Here is a 20,778-nt window from a genome sequence, read left to right on the forward strand (position 1 = left end):
GATCCTGGGTCCTGGTATTCTCCCATGATATGACCATTCTCAAGTACCCATCTAAACCAACATTATCATATTGGTATAATTGTTTAAAATAAAATATGTTTGATTTCAGTCTTATGCAGGGCTGACATAATAGTGATTAATTATTGAAAGTTTGTTGAATGACTAGGAACAATTGAATATGTTATCATAAAGATTTACCTTTGACTTAAGGTTTTTTGGTCTCATTGATCTCTGATTTCTTTATTAAATCTGTAGGTGCGCTTCCTGTCCGATTTGGTCAACTGTCATGTTGTTGTGGCCAGCTCTTTGTTAGCCATGTTTGACAACTTCATAGAGGTCACTCTCGAGGACAATATCCCACAGGTAAAGTTATACTAACAACTGCCTTGATATATAATCAAACATTACTGTGAAGTAATCTGGAATAGTAATATATTATTTCACGGAAGGAAATTGTGTTATTTAAATCCAAAATAATACAATTGATGTAATGAGCTTTTAATGCCTGCTAGTTATAATGATTACCTGTATTGATAACAAATGCTATGTGGTATCAGCATATTATTTATTACAGAGTTATCTTCTCTTGCTGGTTTAGTATTTATTAGCTCACCTGGTCCAAAGGACCGAGGTGAGCTTATGGGATACCGCAGCGTCCGGCGTCCGTCGTCCGGCGTCCGTCAACAATCGACTTCTTCTCCATAACCGCTGGTTGGATTTCAATAAAATTTGACTGGTAGCATCATTATGGGCTACTAACTGAAAATTGTACAAATGATGGGGCTGACCCCCCGGGGGCCTGAGGGGCGGGGCCAAAAGGGGTCAATTTGGCTATTTCCATATAAACGACTTCTTCTCTGAAACAAAGCATGGGATAGCACCCATAATGCAATGGTAGCATCCTTATAGGATGGGGATTCAAAATTGTACAAATGATGGGGCTGACCCCCCGGGGGCCTGAGGGGCGGGGTCAAATGGGGTCAATTTGGCTATTTCCATTTAAACGACTTCTTCTCTGAAACTAAGCATGAGATAGCACTCATAATGCAATTGTAGTATCGTTATAGGGTGGGGATTCAAAATTGTACAAATGATGGGGCTGACTCCCGGGGGGGCTGAGGGGCGGGGTCAAAAGGGCTCAATTTGGCTATTTCCATATAAACGACTTCTTCTCTGAAACCAAGCATGGGATAGCACCAATAATGCAATGATATCATCCTTATAGGGTGGGGATTCAAAATTGTACAAATAATGGGGCTGACCCCCCGGGGGCCTGAGAGGCGGGGTCAAAAGGGGCCAATTTGGCTATTTCCATATAAACGACTTCTTCTCTGAAACTAAGTATGGTATAGCACCCATAATGCAATGGTAGCATCCTTATAGGGTGGGGATTCAAAATTGTGCAAATGATAGGGCTGACCCCCTGGGGGCCTGAGGGGCGGGGATCAAAAGGGGTCAATTTGGCTATTTCCATATAAATGACTTCTTCTCTGCAACTAAGCATGGTATAGCACCCATAATGCAATGGTAGCATCCTTGTAGGCTGGGGATTCCAAATTGAGCAAATGATAGGGCTGACCCCCGGGGGCCTGAGGGGCGGGGTCAAAAGTGGTCAATTTCCATATAAATGACTTTTTCTCTGCAACTTAACATGGGATTGCGCTCATAATGCAATGGTTACATCCTTAAAGGGTTTGGATTCAAAATTTTGCAAATGATGGGGCTGACCCCCCAGGAGCCTGAAGGGTGGGGTCAAAAGGGGTCAATTTAGCTATTTCCATATAAACGACTTCTTCTCTGCAACTAAGAATGGAAGAGCACTTATAATGCAATGGTAGCATCCTTATAGGGTTGGGATTTGAAATTGTACAAATGATAGGGCTGATCCCCGGGGCCTTAAACGGCAATAGATGCGAGGTCAAAAAGGTCAAATAGGCTACTATTTTCATATAAATTACTTTGTCTCTGAACCTATGTATTGGATAGCATATTTGTATGGTATCAATAGCATCATTGTATGGTTGTGATTCAAAATTAAACTTTGGGAGTCAATTTTGCTTATTTTTCTAATTGTCAGATTCTTGTGATAATTACTAACAAAAAACCAGGTGAGCGATACAGGCCCTCTGGGTCTCTTGTTCTAACATCCTGCGTTAATGAGGTTAAGGTTCACACACAAACTAAGGACATCATAATATTGGCGTTCTGAGATAACAAAAACCAAGATTGTGTGATTGTGACATCAAAAATCACATCTAATCTGATGTCATTATCACCGGAAGGTGGGACTAATCAACAATATATATATAATGTGATCCCACCATGTAGGAATAAGATTGACCTTGTTCTGAATGTTAATGATTAGACAGTATTATTTATTTGATTTCTAGCATCCCACTGACTCATTGTGTGTATGTGTGTGGTTTTATAGGTGAGGTCGGACTGGTTCTGTTATGCTGTGATGTCATCTCTACCCTGGGTAAGACATTAACCTGATATACCATGGACAGAACTATATAACATATTTAAAGGCATTTCTGTACCTTAAATAGTGGAGCAGTTACAAATCCTTCAACATCCAGACAATACTGAAACAAAAACAATGAAACTAAAATTACTACTGATACCAGAATAATCTTTAATAGCATTTAAATTTTGTATTTTGTTTGAGGTTGTGCTAATGATTTGTTTGATTGTCCTTACATCTCGCATGTAAGTGAATTAATATCAATGTTTGTTTGTATTTACATTATACAGGCAACTAAAGATCAGTGTGGTTATATATTCTGTCTCTCTTACACAGGTTGGTAAAGAACTTCATGAGAAGAGAGAAGCTGAATTCAACAAATTACTTATGTTGATAGATAATTATGTAAGGTAAGCATAGCAATGGACATTTGAAAAAGATGTGCTTTAAAAAGGTGTTTTGATTACATTTTTGTGAATACTACATTTGCCGTAATTAGCGCCAAGGACGCTTAAATAATTGTAACAAAGGGGACGCTTATCAATGAATCAAAATGTAAGTTGTGGACGAAAAAGGTCAGCCATATTTGAAATCAATGCTGACGTTAGAGACATCACATGTTGTAAAACACTATTAAATCCATGGGATTGGAGTATTTATACAACTTCAACTCTTTTCCAAAAACGGGGAGAGACACTTATAGGGGAGGGCCGCTAATTATGGGGAGTACGGTATTATAGTGTTATCTGCACTTACAGGATGGTATTGGTTGTGTAATGTGTTCGCATGCATAAAATTATACTATTCAGAGAAAAGGAAATGTGGTTTGCTCGTCACAATCAATGTCCATTGACAAGGGAGGTAACTCTGTAATATCCAAAAATGCAATAGCTTGATGATCCAGTTACATGATACATTATTAGATTCTTTGGACAAACATTGATTTGATAACACATAGTATAAAAAAAACTCTGCTTGTTCTACCACAGCAAAAGACAGAAAATCCATGTGCCTGCTTTACGGATATGGTCGACAGACATCCCTCACCCACAAGAAGAGGTAGGTTGAAATATTGAAATTTGATTTAAGACCTTATTAACATTTTGAATAAGACTGCTGGACTCTCCTAATAACTATCATCCTTAAAATGTCTGTGACACATCACAGCTTAGATCCAAACTTGATCTAAAATGTAGATTCCAACCACTCAAATTGTAGCTCTTCTGAAAATCTCTTCCATCTTAGAACCACTTTCTAAGAACGCAAATTGAGTGGGCCTTTAAACACATGTTTGATATTGAGATAAGCATTGCATTGTTTTGTGTTTTTAGTATCTTGAATGTCTGTGGGCCCAGATAAAGAACCTACGGAACAACAAGTGGGTAGAGAAACAGATTATACGACCGTACCTGGCGTTTGACGGTATCCTATGTGAGGCACTACAACACTCCCTCCCTCAGATCATCCCCTCCTCCCACAACGAAGAACAGGGGTACCCCCTCCCTAGTGTTATCTTCAGGATGTTTGACTATACAGATGTGCCTGAGGTATCTTAGTTTCTTATTGCTAGCACCTAATTAATCATCTAGTCGTTCTTCTGCAGTTGTTTTCCAGAAATGTGCTTATAAAAACTAGAAGGTTAATTGCCTATGGCAAAGCCTGTAGTATTTACATATGCATTAGTGATTTTAATTTTTGTATCACCTGCAACACCAAGGTGACATATGTGTGTCAATGTGAAGAAAATGTTTCATGATGCAGGTGATGGAAATTCCTTTGGTTGACCATACTTACTTATTTCAGGTCAAAGGTCAAGATCACCATTACTAGAAAAGTGTTTTTCTGTGTAGTCAAACCAATTTCCATTTAGCTAAATACCTTTGACTGAAAAAGCTCAATTAAGGTTTTTTAACTTCTGTGTAGACTACAGACATTTTAACGGAATTCTTCTTTGTAAAAAGTCAAAAATGGCAGCTAGAGCCTTATTCCTGGTTTAGAACACTTTTGACTATAGACTATTTTGGTAAAGAGATATATTTCGGACTAGCTTTCAATTAAAGAAGTCTTTATTTTGAGATATTCACTCAGATATAGTGTTAAAATATCTTTGATGAGAGAAAGTTAAGGTGTTGGTGGAGGAAAGTCATCCCCTTTGAGCAATACTTGATAGATTTAACTAACAAACCAAACTTTAATATGTACAGGGCGTAGTGTTACCAGGGAGTCACTCCGTCGAGCGATACCTGATAGAGGACCAACTTAACAGAATTATACATACATATAACACAGAGAGAAAGGACTGGTAAGTTCTCTTTCGCCAAGTCCCGTACAATGATTCCTTGCACATATGGGAAAAAAATAATTGGGTTAAAAGTTTGGAGTTTCGGCCTTAAGTGAGGAATTAAACCTTTTAATAATTTAACAATTCATGTGTAATTCACAAATATCTTAATAAATATTTCATAGATCAAATTTTTCTGACTATACTGATTCACACAATCGAGAAAGTGTCGTATTCACAAAAAAATAATTGTCTGTATATTTCCCTGAAATGGAAAGTACAAGTCTTATAGAATCCTTTTGTTTCAGTGCTGCCACTTTGCTGAGTTTCCCATCCAAGAACAAGATACCATTGAATTACATGATTGTAGAGGTAAATATCGGATGAAACATTAAATCAGTATATGGCCTTTTTTGAGCTTTGCTCTTATATTTTCTCTCTTTGACGTGATGACTTTTTGGCCTTATTTAAATTCTAGCTTTGTGGTACATTTTTGATTTGCTGGAAATATACGGTTTATGTGCTAGCTTTCATAAAGAACTATACAGTAATTACCTTTGTTTTATGAATACATACCAATTCACACATACACAAATATATGTCAATTCAGCATATCAACTATGTCTATATATTTCAATCTCATGCATGGTATTCTGTATTCATTAACAGGTCATATTTGGTCAGCTTCTCCAACTGCCACGCCCACCTTTTTTGGAAGTTTTCTACGGTTCTCTGCTTATAGAGTTGTGTAAACTACAGCCCGGATCAATGCCACAAGTTGTATCCTTTGTCTGTTACTTGTGTGTTGTATCATAAGCGTATCATATTGTCATATTACATGTGTGTCATATTACATATGTGTCATATTACATTTGTGTTGTATTGTTGTATTACATGTGTGTCATATTGTTGTATTACATGTGTGTCATATTGTTGTATTACATGTGTGTCATATTACATATGTGTCGTATTATATGTGTGTCATATTGTTGTATTACATGTGTGTCATATTGTTGTATTACATGTGTGTCATATTACATATGTGTCGTATTATATGTGTGTCATATTACATATGTGTCGTATTACATGTGTGTCATATTACATATGTGTCGTATTACATGTGTGTCATATTGTTGTATTACATGTGTGTCATATTACATATGTGTCGTATTACATGTGTGTCATATTGTTGTATTACATGTGTGTCATATTGTTGTATTACATGTGTGTCATATTGTTGTATTACATGTGTGTCATATTGTTGTATTACATGTGTGTCATATTGTTGTATTACATGTGTGTCATATTGTTGTATTACATGTGTGTCATATTGTTGTATTACATGTGTGTCATATTGTCGTATTACATGTGCGTCATATTGTCGTATTACATGTGTGTCATATTACATGTGTGTCTTATATCACATATGTGTCAAAAAGGACAAGGATTGTACCAAACACATGATATTGTGAATCAGATTCCATCAAGGCTACTACTGTAGCTTTATCCTGTTTTACAGTTCTTGATTGAGGTCTCTGTTGTGTATGTGTGCAATGGAAGGAAGGGAAAATTACATCATATCATTTCCCTTTATATTTCAACAATGAAATTATGCATTAGCCTAGAAAGAAAAAATTCTATGTAATCTAGAAGAATGTGAAATTTACTGAAATGCCATCAAAATATTTTTTCATTAATTATTGATTAATGTTATGAATATTTATGATTTTAAGATTTGTTGTGCAATACCATAGTATATATGGATGATGTAACAGAGATATTGTCCCAGTTATTACTCCCTAACTCTAAATAGCTGGCCCAGGCAACAGAAATGATTTATGAACGTCTCGACTCCATGAACACTACTGCCATGGAAAGGTAAATATATTTCAACTGCTTCAAGAGAAAACGGGTTAAGATGGGATAAAACCTAATGATTGTTGGCTACCTTTGTACAGTAAAACACAGTTATGAATAAACGAAATTACTTTGTTATAGGCATGGTTCATTATACATACAATGTATAACATTACAAACATCTTATAGGAACCTAAACAGGGATTAAAAGTATGTTATAACCATGATTTTTTTGTATTCAAGCATATTGTTAAAAATAATTTTTATTTCATTTTACAGGTTATCTTTTAAAAAAAACTTTTTGCGAAAGGAATTGTATGCTACAAGATGATACTGCAAATATTGTGCATTGTATATCATTAATAATTTACCATATATATAAAAACCCTTTTCTTCTCTTCAGATTTGTGTCATGGTTTGCGTACCATCTCAGTAACTTCCAGTTCCGTTGGAGTTGGGATGATTGGGCCAGTTGTCTGGAGGCCGATCACGAATTACCAAAGGCCAAGTTTATCTGTGAGGCCCTACATAAGGCCCTGAGGTATGTATATAGTTAATTACATACCATATACACCGTAATTAGTGCCAAGGGTGCTTAGAAAACTGTAACTAAGAGGTGCGCTTATTAGTAAACCAAAATCTTAGTTGTGGACGAAAAAAGTCAACCATATTTCAACTCTCAATGTACTCATGACGCATTAGTTAATTTAGTTATAAAATTTCTTTAAGAAAAGGTGTTATCATCTGAGTTATCTTTTGAACCTAAACCATGATTTTACATGTACAGTGAAAACCATAGCAACCACCTCAGTATAAAGATCGCCTATAGTGTTAGAGTGGTGACTATTGGGTTTCTGATGATACAGCACATATAGTGTTAGAGTGGTGACTATTAGGTTTCTGATGATACAGCACATATAGTGTTAGAGTAGTGACTATTGGGTTTCTGATGATACAGCACATATAGTGTTAGAGTAGTGACTATTGGGTTTCTGATGATACAGCACATATAGTGTTAGAGTAGTGACTATTGGGTTTCTGATGATACAGCACATATAGTGTTAGAGTGGTGACTATTAGGTTTCTGATGATACAGCACATATAGTGTTAGAGTGGTGACTATTAGGTTTCTGATGATACAGCACATATAGTGTTAGAGTAGTGACTATTTGGTTTCTGATGATACAGCACATATAGTGTTAGAGTAGTGACTATTTGGTTTCTGATGATACAGCACATATAGTGTTAGAGTGGTGACTATTAGGTTTCTGATGATACAGCACATATAGTGTTAGAGTGGTGACTATTGGGTTTCTGATGATACAGCACATATAGTGTTAGAGTAGTGACTATTGGGTTTCTGATGATACAGCACATATAGTGTTAGAGTGGTGACTATTGGGTTTCTGATGATACAGCACATATAGTGTTAGAGTGGTGACTATAAGGTTTCTGATGATACAGCACATATAGTGTTAGGGTGATGACTATTGGATTTCTGATGATACAGCACATAATATATGTTAGAGTTAGAGTAGTGACTATTGGGTTTCTGATGATACAACACATATATAGTGTTAGAGTGGTGACTATTGGGTTTCTGATGATACAGCACATATAGTGTTAGAGTGGTGACTATTGGGTTTCTGATGATACAGCACATATAGTGTTAGAGTAGTGACTATTGGGTTTCTGATGATACAGCACATATAGTGTTAGAGTGTTATGTTAAGTGGTGACTATTTGGTTTCTGATGATACAGCACATATAGTGTTAGAGTAGTGACTATTAGGTTTCTGATGATACAGCACATATAGTGTTAGAGTGGTGACTATTGGGTTTCTGATGATACAGCACATATAGTGTTAGAGTGGTGACTATTGGGTTTCTGATGATACAGCACATATAGTGTTAGAGTAGTGACTATTGGGTTTCTGATGACTATTAGGTTTCTGATGATACAGCACATATAAGTGTTAGAGTAGTGACTATTGGGTTTCTGATGATACAGCACATATAGTGTTAGAGTGGTGACTATTAGGTTTCTGATGATACAGCACATATAGTGTTAGACGGGTGACTATTAGGTTTCTGATGATACAGCACATAAATTACGTTGCTGTAATTTTATGAGATGAATGGTATATTGTCGAGAATTGCACCATAAATTATAAGAATATGGTTCTATACATTGAGGTCAGTGGACTCAAGGTAATGTTAAAACCAATAGTCTGAAAATCTTGCAATCAAAAAATGAAACCGATTTGATTAATGAGTAAGTAATCAGAATGCACAATCTGGAAAATTAGCAATTTGGATGGTTTGGTCTTGGAACGCAATGGTTTACAGTTGTTTCATGCCTTTTCAGTCAACAGTCAAAACTCTTTCCCGAGGTGTTGGGACCAACCCCATGAACTGTATTCCTAGGCCGGAGATAAGAGTCAAAAAAAGATAGATTTACATAATTAATGATTTGCATGTTCTAGAAAACATCTTTGTGTAACAAGAAAGTTATTTTTTTATTCCAGACTTTCCTATCACCAGAGGATTACAGAGACCGTACCAGAGATTTTTATGCCTCTCATGCCACTAAAACCCGAGTCTGAATTCAAATACGAGAAGGAAGGATCTGGGGCGCTACCTGGGACTATGACTGCCCATCAACTAATTCAGGCTATCAAGAGCCGCTGTACTCCCGAGGAAGCAATGGTGCTACTCAAGGACCTCCCCAATCCTCTTAGCGATGAGGAGAGTGAGTGGTCATTTTAATACTTCCACAATAGGTACAGAAATTGAAAAAAAAATGCTTTATTTAATATTTGAGCCATTACTTGAACTATGTGTAATGGGATTAATTTGAAAAAATGATGTAATTCAGATGTTGTATAAACATAAATGTTTTAGGCTGTCAAAATTATAAGAAATATAGTTGTATAAAAAAATGTTTTAATGTCTGATTTTGACATCTTGATGATTTGGATGAAATTTAGTTGTGATGAAGAAAAAACCTTGATTCCTGATTATTTGGTTAAGATAAACCTTGCAAAAAATGCTGGAACACAAAGTGAAAATTTTCTCCATAAAATTTCAATTATTTCAACATTTTTCTGTTTGAAATTATAAAGATGCTACTCTGATGTGGAATATAGTTGGATGGTAGTATTACCTCACTGAATAACAGGGCCACAGTTGATGTAATTACCAGTAGAAGATAATTATCTTTACGTCGTCTTCTGTTTGTTTTCCAGGTGATCCTACTTATCATCCTCTACGGATTGATGTCTTTGTCTCTGTCTTACTTCATCTTGGCTGCAAGTCATTTAGTCACTCATTTGCAGCCATAGGTTAGTAAGTCTTGTCCTTAGTCAGATCCAAGTCATCTAGTCATTCCTTTGCAGCCATAGGTTAGTAAGTCTTGTCCTTAGTCAGATCCAAGTCATTTAGTCATTCCTTTGCAGCCATAGGTTAGTAAGTCTTGTCCTTAGTCAGATCCAAGTCATTTAGTCATTCCTTTGCAGCCATAGGTTAGTAAGTCTTGTCCTTAGTCAGATCCAAGTCATCTATACATTCCTTAGTAGCATTAGCTGAGTAAGTCTTGTCCTTAGTCAGATCCAAGACATTTATACATTCCTTAGTAGCCATAGCTAAGTAAGTCTTGTCCTTAGTCAGATCCAAGACATTTATACATTCCTTAGTAGCATTAGCTAAGTAAGTAAGTAAGTCTTGTCCTTAGTCAGATCCAAGTCATCTATACATTCCTTAGTAGCATTAGCTAAGTAAGTCTTGTCCTTAGTCAGATCCAAGACATTTATACATTCCTTAGTAGCATAGCTAAGTAAGTCTTGTCCTTAGTCAGATCCAAGTCATCTATACATTCCTTAGTAGCATTAGCTAAGTAAGTCTTGTCCTTTGTCAGATCCAAGACATTTATACATTCCTTAGTAGCCATAGCTAAGTTAGTCTTGTCCTTAGTCAGATCCAAGTCATTTATACATTCCTTATTAGCCATAGCTAAGTAACTCTTGTCTTTTGTCAGATCCAAGACATTTATACATTCCTTAGTAGCCATAGCTAAGTAAGTCTTGTCTTTAGTCAGATCCAAGTAATTTTTGCCAAGTGACTATTATATAGTAAGCTCCATATGATGAGTTTTTCTGATCTGGAGCTTGTCATATTATGACACTGATGTTTTTTTTCTGATGATGAGACTTAGGCATGTTCACTGGAAAAAATCCTACTAGATTAATATTAAATGAAAAGAAAACCTTGACCATGTAAGTGGGTTTTAATTTGTTTAGGTATCATTTCCTGAAGCTGTGATATGACCAAGTTTAAAGAGAACAAAACAAACTTTAAACAAGGTCATAGGGGTCAAGTGGTGTATTTAGGTTCTTCATTATCGGAAATGAATAGAATCAAACATGTGAATGTTGGATGAGCAATGGAGATTCATTTGTGTTAAGTTCTTAGCCATATAAACATTACTTTAGCTAAACTGCAAAAAATTTTTTTTATATTTGACTCTGTCAATTTTATGAAAATGCTCACTGCAGTGAAAATATAAAGCTATTAATAGCAATCACTTTTAACTTTATCTTAGATTTCACAACCTGCTCAAGATGTTAGCTGACACAGAAGAGGGCCAGATCTGGTTATTACGGACAATGTACGAAGTTTGGCGCTCACACCAACAGGTAAAGATGCCATGAACATATATATATATAATATCAGGAGAGAAAAATTGTATTAGTACTGGGTCTGTACTAATAACGTCATGTTTTATTTTACAGTGTCTGGTGTGTACTTGTTCTAAAAGTCATTGTGTACCGTCTGTCATATAGAGGTGACACATACTCCCATACATATAAATATAAACAAGGTTATCCTGTGGTTGCTAGGGAAAATAAAAATATTTTACCAGGGAAGGGAAAAGATAGCTCCCATACACTGGACAATGACGAGATGTCATCATTACATGCAGTGTCCCTTGTCTATTAATTGTGAAGAATTACAAGGTCATCAATTTTTATGCAACATCCCTATCCTGACGGGCTATGAAATTACTTCTAAACAACTGAAATTACACTACGGGAGAAAATTAATCACAGAGCTGTCAGTTGGACAGGCATATCTCGTACCACAGAAAAATCTCTGGCTGCTGCTACTGGTAAAAAAAAAATATGATGCTAGGGGGGGGGTTGGGGGGTTGGTTTCGGTATTCCTGTCTAATTAACCGACTTTATGTCATTGTTCACTATCTATAATAACAATTTTACTTATTAACCATTGTTGTAGATGATGGTGGTCCTTGTTGACAAGCTCCTGAAGACACAGATTGTAGAACCATCCTCCGTCGCAAACTGGTTGTTCTCCAGTGAAATGCAGCCAGAATTCACAAAGTACGATCATATTCACAAGAATCCATATTATGCTCTATATTATTATATAACAAAATTCTATAGAAGCCATTGGTAATTTCGATAGCTTGCCTAGCTCTTAAAGCTAGTAAGAAGCAAGATGGAAAAGATATAACATTTTAACTCAAGACAACTACATTTGTAGACAGACATAAAAAAATTGAATAAGGGTTATTTTGCTCATATATTTGAACTTCAGTCAAAACCAACTTTGTTTCGTATGTGATATTCTTTCGTGAATTTCATGATCCAAGTAAATTCCTAAAAATTTATCTCCGCAAATTAAGATCTACATCATTTATATATCGGATAATTCCATCATTTTTTTTTTTTAATCTGCAAATGTTAATCTTCGTAAACTTCAAGTGAAATGGAAATTGGGAAATTTAATTGTCGCAAAGGAAAGTATGTGTACAGTAATCACAGTGGCTGGTAGGTGTAGAGTTTGAATCATTAATGCTTTAAAACTTTCAAAATAATGTATTATTTCTGAAAAATAACTTGCTTAGTTGTTTTAGCATTGTAGAAATTTCCATAATGTTTATAGGTTCTATGTGTGGGAGATGATGCACAGTACAATACGTAAGATGAGTAAACATGTGGACAAGTTACAGAAGGATGTGGAAGAAGCCAAGGACAAACTGGAAGCTTTCAAACGCAAGGTCGGACATTTCTCATACACACTTTCTGTAAACATTCATATACTAGCCATACATAAAACTTAATCATATTTTATCACTTTCCTTTCTGTGCTAGACATTTTGGGCTTGATTTTATCACTTTCCTTTCTGTGCTAGACATTTTGGGCTAAAGTACTATTTTGCGCTAATTGACATCAATTATTAAGATTGTACAAAGTCATTTCTGCCATTATCTGTTCAAAATTGATTTTGCTCTGAAATTGGGTTGTGTCGAAAATGAAGTATGTTGATTGTACTTGAAATCATTTTTAGTTTACTATACATGTATCTTAGATGTAATTACAATGGACTTGTGAAAATCTGGACACAGATAAATCAGAAAACTCATAATCCAAACAAAAATATCAGGAAACATATTTGATTATTGACTTTGTAAACTGAATCTGGCAGTCTGCAAAATAAGCAGTCGGGATGATTTGAGCCAGGAACACAAGTGTTTGGATTATTGAGGTCCCACTGTACATGTAGAATCATTATGGAACGACTTTGTAAAGATATTGTTGGTGTCAGTGAAATTCTAAAAGGGACATAACAAAAGAAATATTCTGGTTTATTGTGCTAGTTCTATACACTTCCATTACGGTTATGAACTGTCTCGATACATGTACCGCTTTGTTGTGACATATAACTCCATTACGGTTATGAACTGTCTCGATACATGTACCACTTTGTTGTGACATATAACTCCATTACGGTTATGAACTGTCTCGATACATGTACCACTTTGTTGTGACATATAACTCCATTACGGTTATGAACTGTCTCGATACATGTACCGCTTTGTTGTGACATATAACTCCATTACGGTTATGAACTGTCTCGATACATGTACCGCTTTGTTGTGACATATAACTCCATTACGGTTATGAACTGTCTCGATACATGTACCGCTTTGTTGTGACATATAACTCCATTACGGTTATGAACTGTCTCGATACATGTACCGCTTTGTTGTGACATATAACTCCATTACGGATATGAACTGTCTCGATACATGTACCACTTTGTTGTGACATATTACTCCATTACGGTTATGAACTGTCTCAATACATGTACCACTTTGTTGTGACATATAACTCCATTACGGTTATGAACTGTCTCGATACATGTACCGCTTTGTTGTGACATATAACTCCATTACGGTTATGAACTGTCTTGATACATGTACCACTTTGTTGTGACATATAAATCCATTACGGTTATGAACTGTCTCGATACATGTACCACTTTGTTGTGACATATAACTCCATTACGGTTATGAACTGTCTCGATACATGTACCACTTTGTTGTGACATATAACTCCATTACGGTTATGAACTGTCTCGATACATGTACCGCTTTGTTGTGACATATAACTCCATTACGGTTATGAACTGTCTCGATACATGTACCACTTTGTTGTGACATATAACTCCATTACGGTTATGAACTGTCTCGATACATGTACCACTTTGTTGTGACATATAACTCCATTACGGTTATGAACTGTCTCGATACATGTACCGCTTTGTTGTGACATATAACTCCATTACGGTTATGAACTGTCTCGATACATGTACCGCTTTGTTGTGACATATAACTCCATTACGGATATGAACTGTCTCGATACATGTAACACTTTGTTGTGACATATTACTCCATTACAGTTATGAACTGTCTCAATACATGTACCACTTTGTTGTGACATATAACTCCATTACGGTTATGAACTGTCTCGATACATGTACCGCTTTGTTGTGACATATAACTCCATTACGGTTATGAACTGTCTCGATACATGTACCACTTTGTTGTGACATATAAATCCATTACGGTTATGAACTGTCTCGATACATGTACCACTTTGTTGTGACATATAACTCCATTACGGTTATGAACTGTCTCGATACATGTACCACTTTGTTGTGACATATAACTCCATTACGGTTATGAACTGTCTCGATACATGTACCACTTTGTTGTGACATATAAATCCATTACGGTTATGAACTGTCTCGATACATGTACCGCTTTGTTGTGACATATAACTCCATTACGGTTATGAACTGTCTCGATACATGTACTGCTTTGTTGTGACATATAACTCCATTACGGTTATGAACTTTCTCGATACATGTACCGCTTTGTTGTGACATATAACTCCATTACGGTTATGAACTGTCTCGATACATGTACCGCTTTGTTGTGACATATAACTCCATTACGGTTATGAACTGTCTCGATACATGTACCACTTTGTTGTGACATATTACTCCATTACGGTTATGAACTGTCTCAATACATGTACCACTTTGTTGTGACATATAACTCCATTACGGTTATGAACTGTCTCGATACATGTACCGCTTTGTTGTGACATATAACTCCATTACGGTTTATGAACTGTCTTGATACATGTACCACTTTGTTGTGACATATAAATCCATTACGGTTATGAACTGTCTCGATACATGTACCACTTTGTTGTGACATATAACTCCATTACGGTTATGAACTGTTTGATACATGTACCGCTTTGTTGTGACATATAACTCCATTACGGTTATGAACTGTCTCGATACATGTACCACTTTGTTGTGACATATAACTCCATTACGGTTATGAACTGTCTCGATACATGTACCACTTTGTTGTGACATATAACTCCATTACGGTTATGAACTGTCTCGATACATGTACCGCTTTGTTGTGACATATAACTCCATTTACGGTTATGAACTGTCTCGATACATGTACCGCTTTGTTGTGACATATAACTCCATTACGGATATGAACTGTCTCGATACATGTACCACTTTGTTGTGACATATTACTCCATTATGGTTATGAACTGTCTCAATACATGTACCACTTTGTTGTGACATATAACTCCATTACGGTTATGAACTGTCTCGATACATGTACCGCTTTGTTGTGACATATAACTCCATTACGGTTATGAACTGTCTCGATACATGTACCACTTTGTTGTGACATATAACTCCATTACGGTTATGAACTGTCTCGATACATGTACCGCTTTGTTGTGACATATAACTCCATTACGGTTATGAACTGTCTCGATACATGTACCGCTTTGTTGTGACATATAACTCCATTACGGTTATGAACTGTCTCGATACATGTACTGCTTTGTTGTGACATATAACTCCATTACGGTTATGAACTGTCTCGATACATGTACCGCTTTGTTGTGACATATAACTAAGTGTGGTGTGTAAAACACATTTTAAAATGTTATTATCTGTTATCTTACAGAGAGCAGACGGTCTAGATTTTGATGAAGATTACAATGAAGATGATGTGCCAACAGATGAAATGATAGAAAGAATGGAAGAAAGGATGGAAACAGCTCAGAACCAACAGAAACGACTTTTCCTTATTATATTCCAGGTAATGAAAGACTTCTTTCAGCAGTAACTTTTTCTTAAGAAAATAAAGATAAATCAGTTTTTTACAACTGATAGACACCAGAGTTTGTGGTAAATTTTGGAAAATTGATAATTGGAATATGCTACATGTATGTTACACACTTCCAAATATAAAACTTAAATCATAATTATCATGCCTGTGTGTATTTCCCTTTCCCATCTACTATAAAGATATCATCAAAATGAAGTTGAGCAGGTCAAGAATGGATTTGGATGATTAAATGTTCACTATCTTATTTCAAGTTTCTAATGAATCTTGTGTTTTAAAAAGAAAGATGTCTTGGGAGAAATAAGAACCGATAATAGTATCAACTTAATAAGCATATTTATCCTATTTGGCTGGTTTGTTAACCATTATTAGCTCACCTGGCCCGAAGGGCCGGTGAGCTTATGTCATGGCGCGGCGTCCGTCGTCCGTCCGTCGTCGTCCGTCCGTCGTCCGTCCGTCCGTCCGTCCGTCAACATTTCCTTTAAATCGCTACTAGTCATAGAGTTCTGCATGGATTGTAACCAAATTTGGCCACAAGCATCCTTGGGGGAGGGGAAACAGAACTTGTATAAATTTTGGCTCTGACCCCCCAGGGGCAGGAGGGGCGGGGCCCAATAGGGGAAATAGAGGTAAATCCTTTAAATCGCTACTTGTCCTAGAGTTCTGCATGGATTGTAACCAAATTTGGCCACAAACATCCTTGGGGGAGGGGAACAGAACTTGTATAAATTTTGGCTCTGGTCCCCCTGGGGCAGGAGGGGCGGGGCCCAATAGGGGTAATAGAGGTAAATCCTTTAAATCGCTACTTGTCCTAGAGTTCTGCATGGATTGTAACCAAAATCAGCCACAAACATCCTTGGGGGAAGGGGAACAGAACTTGTATAAATTTTGGCTCTGATCCCCCAGGGGCAGTAGGGGCGGGGCCCAATAGGGGAAATAGAGGTAATTCCTATAAATCGCTACTAGTCATAGAGTTCTGAATGGAATGTAACCAAATTTGGCCACAAACATCCTTGGGGGAAGGGGAACAGAACTTGTATAAATTTTGGCTCTGGTCCCCGGGGGGCAGGAGGGGCGGGGCCCAATAGGGGAAATAGAGGTAAATCCTTTAAATCGCTACTAGTCATAGAGTTCTGCATGGATTGTAACCAAATTTGGCCACAAACATCCTTGGGGAAATGGGAACAGAATTTGTATAAATTTTGGCTCTGACCCCCCGGAGGCAGGAGGGGTGGGGCCCAATAGGGGAAATACAGGTAAATCCTTTAAATCGCTACTAGTCATAGAGTTCTGCATGGATTGTAAACAAATTTGGCCACAAACATCCTTGGGGGAAGGGGAACAGAACTTGTATAAATTTTGGCTCTGGCCCCCTGGGGGCTGGAGGGGTGGGGCCCAATAGGGGAAATAGAGTTAAATCCTTTAAATCGCTACTAGTCATAGAGTTCTGCATGGAATGGAACCAAATTTGGCCAGAAATATCCTTGGGAGAATAAGAACTGAGTTTGTATAAATTTTGGCTCTGGCCCCCTGGGGGCTGGAGGGGTGGGGCCCAATAGGGGAAATAGAGTTAAATCCTTTAAATCGCTACTAGTCATAGAGTTCTGCATGGAATGGAACCAAATTTGGCCAGAAATATCCTTGGGAGAATAAGAACTGAGTTTGTATAAATTTTGGCACTGGTCCCGGGGGTCAGGAGGGGCGGGGCCCAATAGGGGAATTATAGGTAAATCCTATAAATCGGTACTTGTCCTAGAGTTCTGCATGGATTGTAACCAAATTTGGCCACAAACATCCTTTTTAGAAGCGGAACAGAACTTGTATAAATTTTGGCTCTGACCCCCCGGGGGCAGGAGGGGCAGGGCCAATAAGGGAAATAGAGGTAAATCCTTTAAATCGCTACTAGTCATAGAGTTCTGAATGGAATGTAACCAAATTTGGCCACAAACATCCTTGGGGGAAGGGGAACAGAACTTGTATAAATTTTGGCACTGGTCCCGGGGGGCAGGAAGGGTGGGGCCCAATAGGGGACTTAAAATTCCTTCAGAAAAGAAACAATGAACCTGCATTCAGAACATTACTTGGCATTACAAACCAGGTGAGCGATACAGGCCCTCTGGGCCTCTTGCTATATGTAATATGACTTTGGAATCTTTATTACTTTGATTACAGAGATTCATCATGATCCTGACCGACCATTTGGCCAAATGTGAGGGGAGTGGGGTAGACTACAATACACCCTGGTACAAATGGGTTATAGAGAGACTGCAGCAGATATTCCTCTTGGTAAGTCGAGTAGCTGTTAGGACAAAGTAGTCCAGTCACACTTTCCTATCCATGTTTGACTAGACTTGTAAGGTGATGGGTTTAGTTACTGTGTAGAATCCCCCCCCCCCCTGAGAACCCATCAGGTTTTTATAAATCAAAGGAAATCACCACAACAAAAACAGCCAAGCTGTGTGATAGGTTTAAACAAAAGGCTTAGATATTCTCTGGAGAGTCGCCTAGTATTGTCTGTAGAGAGTCTTAATATTAAAGGGGCATTATTGTGTTTGAAACTAAATGGAAAACATTACATTGTTCCTGAACTGTGAAAAGTACAATCCTTCCATAATGAATACCATGAAAAAGTCAGAGCTCAACTCGATTTGCGATCTTTTAAGAAGAGAAGTCTTCTCAGAAGATCTTCCAGCCTATCGACGGAAGAGCTTCCAGAAGTAGAAGAGCTACAATCGAGTGAACGGAAGTTATATTCTGGAAGTAGAAGAGGGCAAATTGAGTTAGGCTCTGATTTACCTGAAGTTCTTCAAATATTATTCCTTAAAATTCATAAATTAATTAAATTGACCGCACTATACCCAGGAAACTATCAATATCTATTAACACTGTCAGAAATCTACTGATAGGCTTTATAATCTATATCATTACTTTTCTGGAATTTGTTTTGTGCTAAGAACTCTTTCCTGGTCTCAAAACAATAAATAATGCCGCAATGAAACTGAAAAAGATTCTTTATGGTCACATTATCAATAAATTGAGCAGAGGTTATGGTACACTGTAGTAATGTTTTAGTTGTTGTACAAAGATTACCCTTGGATATGCTTGTCAAGGTCATTTGTATTCTGTGTCATTGCAGCACCACGAGCTTGTGTACCGGTACATCAGTACTCTGGAGAGCCTTCTATTTACTAGTGACATTGACTTCCACATTCTGGAGATATTCCAGCAGTTCTGTGCTCTCAGGTCTTGAGACTTCTTACTTCTGTGCTAGTATCAATGTTGGCTTATCGCAAGAAACATCAGGACCAAATAAGCCAGTTCATCAAATGAAATATCAGAACCACTTTGTACGGTTCATCACAGGAAACATCAGGACCACATAGGCCACCTCACAAGTGCAGCTTGGAGTGTTGGAGATTCTTCCAAAGGACTTGAAACCCAGAACTTCACTCACGAATGATTTAATACATTCAGAAACCTTACATTGGCCTTTCATTAGACATGGTTTTGAACATTCAAAAACAGTCTTCCTAATAATGACTTATCATTTAAGAGGTATGATTCTTCGTTAGGTATAAATTATTCTGTATGTTAAAAACATTTTGTTTATGTAAAGGTTACATATTTAGTGGCACCGTTTATTACACAATATTTGAAGCATCGTCACCTATCAATTTTTCATATCATCAATTTCTTTTTCAAAAGCAATTTATAAAAGAAAATTTTCTCAAGTCTTGTGTATGTACTGTATAGTAAAACATGTTCATAACAAACAAGTTTACTACCAATTCATGGTTATAACACACACTTTCACTCTCCGTCAAAGGTTCCTATTAGATGTTTGTAATATGTGTATTATGTACTATAATATTACTTAATTTCATCATTTCCAAGAGATGTGTTATAACCATGTTTACTGTACAATGATATAAGACTCTTTCATATGTGGATATGAATGATAGGTATATATTCTACCCGAGGGCCACAAAATGATAACCCGAGGCTTGCCGAGGGTTTTACAACATTTTGTGATCCTGATGATAAAATATCCCTATCCTTCATATCCACGTATGAAAGAATATTTTCCTTTCATACCTCGACGTTTAATTGCAATTTTAGTATTATGATTTTCTGCCATTTTGAAATCAATTCGAAAGAAAATGGGACTACAAGGCAGTTCCCAATACATGAAAACTGCTTGATATTTTCAACTCAATTCCTGTTGTTTGTAACTTTTAAAGTCAATCCAGTCTAGTTTCTGGAGCTAAATGTTAAAATTTGTACCTAAAAGGTAATAATCTTGTTGACGCTTTGACATCATTTGGCTTTATTGCATGGGTAGTCATGAAATACAGCCTCGGGAAACATGAGTGTGTTGCCCTAGACCAGCCAGTATTACACGTGTAGGTATGAGAGAAATGAGTTCTTGTAACTTTTAAAAGTAAATCCAGCCTAGATTTCTGGGGGGGGGGGGGGGGGGGAATTTTAAAAGTAAATCCAGCCTATTGATTTGCAATACAGCCTCAGGCGACATGAGTGTATTGCCATAGACCAGCCAGTGTTACATGTGTAGGTATGAGAGAAAACTTTGGGAACTTCTGGGAACCTACGAAATCACTTTGTTATAAGCATAG

General features: G+C 36.9%; 1 protein-coding gene across 1 annotated transcript in view; it reads left to right on the forward strand.

The window, feature by feature from the left end:
- Nucleotides 1-20,594, forward strand: part of LOC138333173 (nuclear cap-binding protein subunit 1-like) — a 30,380-nt gene extending 9,786 nt beyond the window's left edge. The window contains 18 exon segments of the mRNA XM_069281354.1: nucleotides 256-363; nucleotides 2,432-2,479; nucleotides 2,804-2,877; nucleotides 3,457-3,526; nucleotides 3,799-4,014; nucleotides 4,672-4,769; nucleotides 5,057-5,120; nucleotides 5,418-5,528; nucleotides 6,562-6,626; nucleotides 7,009-7,146; nucleotides 9,134-9,357; nucleotides 9,854-9,953; nucleotides 11,206-11,299; nucleotides 11,901-12,004; nucleotides 12,570-12,684; nucleotides 15,983-16,117; nucleotides 18,317-18,430; nucleotides 19,281-20,594. Of these exon segments, the coding sequence (XP_069137455.1) occupies nucleotides 256-363; nucleotides 2,432-2,479; nucleotides 2,804-2,877; nucleotides 3,457-3,526; nucleotides 3,799-4,014; nucleotides 4,672-4,769; nucleotides 5,057-5,120; nucleotides 5,418-5,528; nucleotides 6,562-6,626; nucleotides 7,009-7,146; nucleotides 9,134-9,357; nucleotides 9,854-9,953; nucleotides 11,206-11,299; nucleotides 11,901-12,004; nucleotides 12,570-12,684; nucleotides 15,983-16,117; nucleotides 18,317-18,430; nucleotides 19,281-19,394 (1,992 nt within the window). The 3' untranslated portion in view covers nucleotides 19,395-20,594.
- Nucleotides 20,595-20,778: the final 184 nt, after the last annotated feature.

This window comes from Argopecten irradians, chromosome 10, assembly GCF_041381155.1.
Source record: "Argopecten irradians isolate NY chromosome 10, Ai_NY, whole genome shotgun sequence".
NCBI lineage: Eukaryota > Metazoa > Mollusca > Bivalvia > Pectinida > Pectinidae > Argopecten > Argopecten irradians.